The sequence below is a fragment of the Brachycentrus maculatus genome, unplaced genomic scaffold (assembly GCF_059751285.1).
Source record: "Brachycentrus maculatus isolate JH-2025_06_01 unplaced genomic scaffold, ASM5975128v1 h1tg000110l, whole genome shotgun sequence".
Lineage (NCBI taxonomy): Eukaryota > Metazoa > Arthropoda > Insecta > Trichoptera > Brachycentridae > Brachycentrus > Brachycentrus maculatus.
Window position 1 is genome coordinate 338782 of NW_028280863.1, and position 10837 is coordinate 349618.

The window sequence follows — 10837 nt, forward strand, 5'->3', positions numbered from 1 at the left end:
CAGCCCTCCACTTCAGGTACCAGTCCAGTGTAATATTGAATAAATATTAGAGTGAAAAAATCACTTATATTTATTAAACCCCCCTGGGAATCGAACCCGGGACCTCCAGAACGGTAGGCGAGCATGCTGACCATTACACTACGGAGGTGGACAATAAATTAATAAATTAGCCAAATAAAAAAATAAGCACAAGAACATATTGTTAATGAGAAATTAAATTATCTTCAAGAAGCACATGAACATATCAGTTAATAAGTCAATCTGGAAATAAATACACATGCTAATGAAAAGCTGTCATCGTTATAGAAGTCGCGTTATTTTTTATTATTCCATAAAAAAGGAAATACCAAAATAAGAGGAGCTCAATAAACCGACAAAGTTATTCAATTATACAAAAAAGTTTAGCTATCAATAATGACGTACCCGTTGCTTCACGGCGATTATCTATTGTTTGAAGAAAAAAATCTACATAAGTAATGGCCCCGGAAGCTTAATGAAAACAGACTATTTACCACATTATCACTTCATTAATCATAATTGATTTACCTTCTTCATATATTATGAACGTACTTTTCTTTAAATGTAGATACACATCTGCAAAAAGTATTTTTGCCTAGTACGCATCGTTATAGGGATGATTACTTATTAATAGACATAAAAAAATTCGGGATCGCATTTTTTTAAACCGAATTTCGCAATTAACGCCAAAATCATATATTATATTTTTTATGAAAAATATAGAAATACGTTTTTTTTAATCTCACAAACAATTAACATCATCATATATACATGTAATTTAACATAATGATTACATTATTTTCGTTACTTAAGAGAAAAAAATTCATTCAAAAAGTCTCGCCTAAAATTTATATATTACGGACAAATTTAGTCACTTGTGGCATTTTCTGCTAACATTGATTGAATCGGAAATAACTACTTTTCTAGTCATCTCAAAAAACATCAATGAAAATACAAAAATTTGATAGAAATTTCTTAAAACCTTTTTTTCATCATTTAGTACGTAGATAATTAAAAAAATTAAAAATGTAAATATATGTTTGACGTGTATCGGCAGCCAAAATCTCGAACTTGAATAATTGCGAATTTATTTTAAATATTTTACCTACTTAAACTGAAATAATAATTTTAAAAAATATGGTAAATAGTATGTTCAGAGCACGGTAAATCCAAACATTATAATAAACAAAAAAAATGCAAGAAATTGTTATATGTTTATGATACAATATTTTCATTCGATTTAATGTTAGTACAGTAATGGTTTTATTATGTTTTATAATGCAACTTTAAATTAACAAAATATTTAAAATATCTCATAAAATTTAATTAAATAATGAAACGTAAGGCAGATCATTATCAATTTCTGTCTCTACCTTTTCTTTAATGATTTGTCAAACTAAGTAAAACTATTTTTTCGAAAAAAAATATTGTATCAAGTTAAATATGTAGGTAAGTCATTTCAATACCAACAAAACTTATCCCTATATCATTTCTGAAAGGGTTAATGTTTATTTTTTTATGTGTAGGTAATTTTAAATAGTAATTATATTGTACTGTGTATAGTAAAATTACATTTAAAAAATATTTATATATAACATATAGTGTAACACTTTTGTAAGGAATGTTTTTGATCTTTTATTAGAGCAATATTTCAGTTAATTCAATCATTCAGGTTTTTTTTTTCTCTTGCACAATAATATTATCACTTTCATTGATAAAATCCACGCTTATTGTATTGTTTACATGTGTTGTTATCAATCGCTATGCTAATAAAAATCGTTATGGTTAGCTAAGTCCGCTGACATTTACTGAGTGAGTATTATACTCCCGGATATTAAATATAAATACTAAGCTGTCAATATGCCCTTCGTTCCGGCATTTCAGGCATTGACTGATAGTTGTAATCTAAAATAATAATTTTTCTACCCATGATATTAACCGTAATTGTTGAAGAGGTGTAATTATCTCGAATTTTTGACCGAATTTCGGTGATCAAACATCGGGTGCCGTTACTAAATGTATTTTTAAATTATACAATATGAAAATGTAAATCGGATGTATAGAAAAATGCACAGTGGTACCAAATCGCAATTTCAAATCTAAGATATCCATGCGCGTGTTCACATACAGGGTGAGAGATATTTAGCAAATTGCACTATCATGGCTCTGACAAAAAGAAATGTAGGGAAGCTCAAATGCACACAGCGATCCATGGAAATATCCATGCTTGGTATAAGCCTAAGAGATTAAATAAGAAATGAAGAAATTAGGAGCAGAATCAAAATAGCGGATATCACGGATCGCGTAGCAAGACTAAAGTGGCAATGCTACGAGACAAGATGGATCCCAAAATTCTAAAATGGAGATCTTGGGAGAATAGAAGAGGCGTTGGAAGACCTCAAAAAAGATGGTCCGACGACATAGCCACTGTGGGTGGTAAAAACTGGCTGCAAACAGCAACCAACAGAAAAAAATAGAAGGATACGGAGAGGCCTATATCCAGCAGAGGAGGACAGAGGGCTAAAGAAGAAGATTCTCAAATGTTTGAGGGATTCAATTGCATCCCTCGCATGAACACGGCCATAGAAATACTAACGTGCGAGATTCCTACTGCCGCGACATCCACTTGCAGTATGAACACAGTCTAAGAAAGACCTATGAACTGTGAAGAATATTAGAAAAAAAAAACGAATATTAAAAAAAAAAACAAAAAAAAAACCATGTGTGAAGACGTAGCAAAGTGTGTGCGTAGGTACACATCATCGATTATTTAACAAATTTGTTATTAGATTTATTATTATCATAAATGATTTATTTTGATTTTCTTTACTTGGGAAGTTTAGTCCTCCCATTGAAGTAACTAAAAATAAAGTACTCTAGATACAAAATCATCTTTAGGACGCAAAATTTAGGACAGAAATTACATGAGTAGTCCACATACAAACCACGTGAGTTTTTTGAAAGTGAACTGTCGATCGGCATAGCGAGTTTTGCAAGAGTATTGATTTTTCTATTCCAGATTATGTTAAACATGGACGTTAATATTTTTAATTTTCTACCAATTGGCGGCATTGGCTAAAAAACATTTAAACATATTTTTTTTAACATAACGTGGTTTGCAAGTGGACTACTCACATACGAGTATATGTAAACGAAGGTGTCAAGCGGCACGGGTCGCCTCACTCCATAGTAATGGGTAGGGGAGAAGCTATTGTCTACAAATGCCTATCTATACATTATAACATAATTCACTCCAACTGAACGAAAGAATTGTAAAAGCCAGCGTTTCCTACGTCAATAATACAAGTATAAACTCTACTAAAATTTAGCCCACGGTTGGCAATATCGCATCAATAATTTAGTATTGGAACGAATACGGGTTACTCTTTGTACAATTACAATTTTAACCCAAAAATTAAATCAAATGATTCATTATTCATGTTTTATTTTCAATGGGTGGGTTAGTAGTGCATTAGTTAAGGAATACACTTACAAAAGTACAGCAGCGAAGAAACAAATTCAAATTTCGACTAGTCGGCCTCAGTTGAGGTTCACATTTGGTAACCTGAAAAGACAATATATAATGTAATTTATGGTCTTACGTATATGTCATACGTAAAAGTATGAAAGTGTTTGAGCTTTATGCATGTATTATTAGATGTAAAGTATATTATGAACAAATATGTGAACATTAGACATCTTGCCAGCAAACGTGTAACTGGAGAACTCTCATTGTTGAAGCGTGTATAATATTTTTCTTTTTATATAATACACGAGTAGTTTCATGTTGACAGTTCGTATTTCTAAGTAGGTCTTGCATAAGAAACTCGTACAAATTCCCTATGCCTTGTGAGTTCAACTTAACAAGCATGTACGAGTACGGGGATGCAACCTCAAGTACTATATACATTACTGATATTCTCCTTTTCCTCTTTTCTTTTCCTCTATTTCCGGCCTCTGTAGTAGTGATGACATTCACCCTAAACTTCATCACTTACGTCATCTGTAGCCTTTAAAATATATTATATCTTAGATTGAAGTAACCGGAGCGCATGACTGATCGCTTGCCTTCGTGGCGGGTGTGAGAAAGCGGTTCAGCTAGGTCTCAACTTTGAGAATATGTATAATAAGGTAATAAACCGCTTGTTATATTAAATGTTCAAAATACAAGGGGTTTCCTGACTGCGTTGAATTACTCACAATCAGAACCTTTCATTTTGCATCCAGTAAAATTATAAATCCAGCGTCCATTATACAAGATTGTCTATATATCGTCTTCCATTAATCCAAAAGTTAGAAAGTGTTATTATTAAATGGACTGGCTGGAAAAAAACGTACGGAGGCATATTATCGTCTCGGAGTGTCTATTTACATGATGTAACATTGGCTTGACTTAGTTGAGTGTATTGAAAATTGGCCTCGTGTAAATGCCGCATTTAAAAACATAAATATTTTACATCAATTCATATTATTTTTATTTTATCAGCAAGAGTACCGTGACTTCGAGGAAAAAATAACACGATTTCCATTGACGTCAATAACGACAATAACGTTATTGCGTTGATCGATTTCATTTATTTATTAATAGAACAGTATTTTAAATATTTTGTTGTTGTTGTAAGAACACAAATATTAGATTGTTATTAAGATTTGCTATCGATGTCACACACAGGGCTTACGACCTTGCATTAGGGAAACGCCTAAAAGGCTTCGAAATTCCCTCCCCAGAAAATTCATTCAAAAAATAAAAACGTCACAACTCAATTTTTTAGGGGACGCATTTAAAGCGTTATAAATTTGTAAGGTACCCATGTTGCTGTACTATTGGTGGAAATAAGACTTGGCAATACGTCAATGCCCAATAATGACTTAACGCATAGCTGTGGTTTTGTAGTTTTTGTCGAACGATTTTTTAAAAAAGGAATAACCCGCAAAGCTTCTAATTTAGCGTCTACCCAACTACGCCACGGTGTTTGTCACAATCTGTTTTTTTTTCTTTCATTAAAGGTGTTTTAGGGGCAAATAATATATAGCATTCAAATGTCATATTTGTCCATTTCTCATTTTAGCTTGGTTTGGAATTGATATCCACGTTTGCGAAGTATTTCAATAAAAAATATTCTCTCTCGACCTATAAAGATATCAATTTAAGGATAAATAAATTACGTGACTCGGATTTGTGCTTAGTTTAGCTTCGCCCTTCGCCAGACTATCTTATTTGCCTAATTCGATTAGGATAACTTTTTTGGTGGTGTCGAAATACGTACTACATGTATGATTCCGATTGTGTTGCTTATCGTTATCTCTACGGAATGTTTAACTGCCCCATTCCATTCCCGGATTCAATTATTGTTTATTTTTAGCGTGCTCTGCTACATCACTATAGGTAGTACCTACGCACCTTGTGAAATAAAAAAATATTTTTAACGTAAATAATATGAAGAAGTAGATTTTTCATGAAATGGTTAAACATCTCCGAATGATGAAGAAAGCAGTGTTTGGGTTATTATTTTATAATAATGGGCTATTTTGACTCAAGAGGAACATCTGATTCAACACGCTCTATTTATAAAAAAAACGCTTTAATCAAATAGTGGTAAGCGCGTTTGGTTACCGTACTGGAAAAACCGAATTCGATTCCAATGGGGGTAAAGATAATTAAAAATAATTGCATGTTTTTTTTTTAATGTAGGGTAGAGAATACATGAGGTTAGGAACTAGAAAATCACTTTTTTGTATAACCTTTTCGTTACAAGATCAAACTTTTGACAGAAACACAAAGCTCGCCAAATATCTGATTATTCTGTGTCGAATGCACATAATATGTATGGTAGTTTCGTGTGATTCTGACAGTTTGTAACGTTTCAATAATCTGAAATTACAGCAACGGTTAATCGAAGTCGAGGGTTAAAAGACTGCATTAGGATTTTCTTCACATTATGACCTTTTTTAACTCGTGATTTTATTAGAATAACTGAGTTATATCGCTATGGCATCAAATGTTTACGACATGTCACTTACTTTCCGTTTGCCAGCGTCGATATAATGTTGGTCGACTGATCTTCATATCCAAACACTGTTTTACAAGCGCGTCATTTTGATTAGGCATCTACAATACCCGCCATTCCACCTGTTCATATACGCTATTATTACTATTATAGGCAATTTTATTTACACTTTAGAATTACGTTTGAATAATTAATTATGTTTCCGGATTCTTACATTCGAGGCAAGACAGCGTTGAGAATATTATTTAAAAACCAGAAAAATAATATAACAAATAAAAATTTAGAAATCATCAATCCTAAAAGGTGTGAAAAGTATTTAACATACTGGATTCTTGAAGTCACAGCGTCGAAAGAGAACTAGCTTCTTTGTTTGTATTTTGCGGGAAATTGATAAACAGAAAAGTGTAAAAATAATGGCCATCAGTACCACCTGATCGGTGATGAGCCATCTTGTATTGCAAAGCCGACCAAAGGAATGAAACAAATAATGTAAAAGTGAGGCTTAAATTGTAAGGGATATTCATCATAACTAACTAACAACATTTTGAGTGTGTCCAAATACTTGTTCACAATATCAGGATTATCTCCAATTACAGGAGTTATTTTCATATTATTTTGAGTAGCGTGGTTGTCAATAATGGGTAGAATTGGTGAATGGTACACGTGTGTAAAGTGATCACTTAAACCAGCCTATGACGGTCGTCAGCCCCGTAAATGCCCAGACTTCCATATTCTTCTTTATCTTTGATGACATGTCAAAAAAATAACTAACTAACCATCACGCGATTCCCGCAGAGAGAATCGAACGCCACACCACTCTGTCTTTGCAAACATTCTTCACCTCTTCCACATTCATGCATCTCCCCACACATACCCGACGATTATAACGACTCCTGACCCGGCCGCTTTCAAGTATTTGACATACCTGTCAAGTTTTCATCATTGCAGCAAAAATCATTTTAAAACGTCGCTTCAGCATTTGTATTTTTAACGAATACCAGGGTTTTATTGTTCATTAAATAATACAGCATATACAATTTTATTGTTGAATCGTTTTCATAATCAACAAGTTGAAGAAATTCAAAGTGAAAATTACCAATAGCTATTGAGGGTAATAATATTGACTTTATGAGTAAGTAACCAATCGCGGAGATCATTAAAAATTCACTCCTTTTGTGGTTTAATGTTACACGAGCGCCGTAAAATATATTATGTGTAAATTATAATCAAATAATATAATAACAAAGCATCCACCTACCCACCTATGGCATTTGAGTAAGGCAGTGTTAAGAGTTTAGAGTATCGCAAGTAGCAGCGAGTACTATCGGTTAAGGGGGTACTCGAAAATATATAATCCAGTACGCGACCAGCTGCGCGAGGAGCCACACGTGTTAGATTTATATATATATATATATATATATATATATATATATATATATATATATATATATATATATATATATATATATATATATATATATATATATATATATATATATATATATATATATATATATATATAAATCTAACACGTGTGGCTCAGTTATATATATATATATATATATATATATATATATATATATATATATATATATATATATATATATATATATATATATATATATATAAATCTAACACGTGTGGCTCAGTTATTAAAGGCAAGGAGTTAAAATTATATGTGTGTATATATATATATATATATATATATATATATATATATATATATATATATATATATATATATATATATATATATATATATATATATATACATATAATATTTTTTAACTCCTTGCCTTTAATAACTGTTTTCTTTTCAAAACCATATATGTATTTATTTCGAAGAAAAACTTATTTTTTCAAACAAAAACGATGTTTTACGTTAAATTGTGTAAAAACACGGGTTTAAAGAAAATCAAGTTGCGGACTATTGATTATCCCGCCTTAAACAACCGTAAAGTTGCGGCTAACATAATTTCATAAATTGCCCAAGACGGCAATACACTTTAGAATATTAAAATGGCGTAAAGATACAATGTGAGTTCTGCCATCACCTAACGGTAAGTCCTTACACAGGGTTATAATACAGGGTTTTCTGCTACAAAAAGAGAGCTAATATATTTAAAAACAATAGGAAACAAACTATTATTGAAACAAAAATTATGAGCGTAATTTTTGTATCTTTAAATAAGTTACATTTTTTTACTCATAAAATTAATATTTGTAGGTAGGTAAATTTTATTTAGTTTATAGTAGAAATAAATGTAAACATAAACACGTAACATGTAACACGTCTGCAACTATTATATGTAGTAGTCATCTACCCGAAAATTTTACATTTTCAGGGATATTCAGGACATTAAACGCTGTCTGGGTGGGGTTAAATTTCTGCAGGGGGAAAATTTGCTCAAATTTACTTTCACTTTTCAGGATTTATTCGTAATTTTACCGCAGTGGAACCTACTGGTAGGGACTGACCGGAGCCATTTCGTCGTAACGCAACACGTTACGATGCGAGCATTCGTATAGTCAGTACAGCGAGCCGAGCGCTCCATCCATAGTTTCGGATGTTCGCTGATGCTCGCCGCGAGCGATGTTACGACGTTACTTTACGATCAAATGCTCCGGTCAGTCCCCACCATACGGCGACCGCCTCTAGGAAGTGAATACACGTGCATATTTTTTTCTTCAGTTGAATACGTGCATTTGTTTCAATGATTTATTCCAGACTATGAGACGACTCATGGAGCTCGCTTACATAGCCTGGGTGTCTGGGGTCGATTTCTTTAAATGTCATGTGCTTTTTGTAAAGGCAGAGGTCAGAAAAATTGAGACAAAAAGCTAAATGTTATGTGTAAACGGAACAATGATTTCAACGTCTTTCAAGAGACATACAATGCGAACTCATGATAATGAATTGTTATAAAAAAAGGTTTTGCGTAGCTAAACTATAATCATGTTCAAAAAATCTATCGCTTACCTAAAAATGGCCTTGAATTTTTCAAGGTTTCGTAATATATTCGGTAGGTACTCTAACTGCCGCTACTTCTACCGTCAAGCTGTTTCCTGAAGGGGTAAACAGAGGCTTGAACGCCACACATGTCGCTCACTCCTTTCAAGAACGTCATAAATCAAAAAAACTTGATTTTTCAGGAGAACGTTTTTAAAGTTTTAAAATAAAACACAATGTATTAAAAATAAATATCAAGCCACTTATTGAACTTTTAACTGTGTAACAGATCTTTTTAGGTAAAACCTGAAGGTTTTTTCTCCATTTGAAAAATATTAAGTTTATTTAAAAAAATATTCAATCAATACCTTTTCTTCAAAATGCAAAAACAACATTTTCTGCCCTGTAGCGGGTAAATATTAAGTTTAAAATATGGCGCTTTTGCTAGAATATAGAACATTTTCTAGGCATTCCGAAAACATGCACAACTGAAAATTGACGATTTTTGATTTATGACGTTCTTGAAAGGAGTGAGCGATGTGTCCTGACACACCTACCAATTAGTTCGCCTGTGATACCTACAGTTTACAGTCCTAGTTAAACAGAATAGAAGTTTTCATAATTTATTACTCATATTTTGTTTTTCATAAATTAAATACTTGGGTAAACGAATTATTTTCAGATACATCACTTTCATAGAGTTCATGAGGCTTGAGACTCCTGCGATTTACCAAAAATATTAATTAAATTTACCATATTTTACTTTCAAGCTTCAATCTTTTTTTACGGAAGTAGATTATCATTTTTATATTCTAAGAACATCTAAAGATAAAAAAAACGTGAGAGTATAAAAGAAGATTAAATTAGTTGTATTTATAAATACGTAATAACAATGTTTACAAAAATAATGTAGGTAGTTATGCGTTTTATTTCCATTTCATATTTGTGCACAAATTTGATTTTATATATAATATATCACTTGACTAATATATATATGTATTTATTTTTAATAGGTAGTTCCTTTTTTTGAAGTGCATTATTATTATTATTAAATACACACATAAACAATTTTAAAGATATATTTTTTTGAAAATCGAAACTTAATTTCTGTCAAAATAATGACAACAAATTATCGTAGATCGATAAGTTAAAACGAGTTTGGTGTCAAACTGTAAGATGACTGTAAAATAAATAAATTTGTGAATTATTGTTAATAAACAAATAAATAATTTCCGATGTATAAATGGTTTTCTACGAAAATTCCAAATGTAAGCCGCAATAAAACTTGCGGGAGTCGGCAAATTCGATGGTAAAATCTTTGTATACATACGGAATATTTCGATCGCGGATAACCTATACAATACGTTTTGACAGCAATAGTTTGACTTACATTATTCGGGACCGACTTGTCAAAAAATGGTGAAACGGAATATTTCCTCGGCGGGAATCTCTTGGCTGCAGTTGCCATCCTCGTCGCCGAACCGCGTGCCACAAAAAAATACAAAAATACACAATGACAGTTCTCACGGGCGCACGCGACACCTCCGAACGAAAATTACAACTGAAGATTTGTAAACGATAGTGACAGCGCGTTGCCGAATGACAGGCGCGGCTAGGAAACGTAAACCGGGAAGCCGGCTTGTTTATTATCAAATTTAAGCTAAGTATTTAACTTAATTTACAAAGTTCGAGGGCTAACACTCTCATGTTAGTTGATGTCAGACAGTTACTTTCTCGCGTTGCACTGAAAATATTTGATTTTGCAGTTTACTATTTCTCATTTTACTCACCTACCCACCTTCATATGTAACTTTTTGACATATGAAGGTGGGTTCTTGTTTTGAAACCTTTCAGTCTGTTA

At 32.1% G+C, this 10837-nt stretch overlaps 1 protein-coding gene across 2 annotated transcripts in view; it reads right to left on the minus strand.

Annotated features, from left to right (window-relative positions):
- IP3K1 (inositol-trisphosphate 3-kinase-like protein) overlaps positions 1–10720 on the minus strand; it is a 108033-nt gene extending 97313 nt beyond the window's left edge. Inside the window, exons 1-2 of one of the 2 annotated variants that reach the window (XM_088259117.1) lie at positions 10367–10544; positions 3512–3583 (exon numbers count right to left, since the gene is read on the minus strand). In XM_088259117.1, coding sequence (XP_088115243.1) covers positions 3512–3583; positions 10367–10444 — 150 coding nt within the window. In that variant the 5' untranslated portion in view covers positions 10445–10544. Of the gene's footprint in view, positions 1–3511; positions 3584–10366 lie in introns of both variants that reach the window. The other variant, XM_088259119.1, reaches the window with a different exon arrangement.
- Positions 10721–10837: the final 117 nt, after the last annotated feature.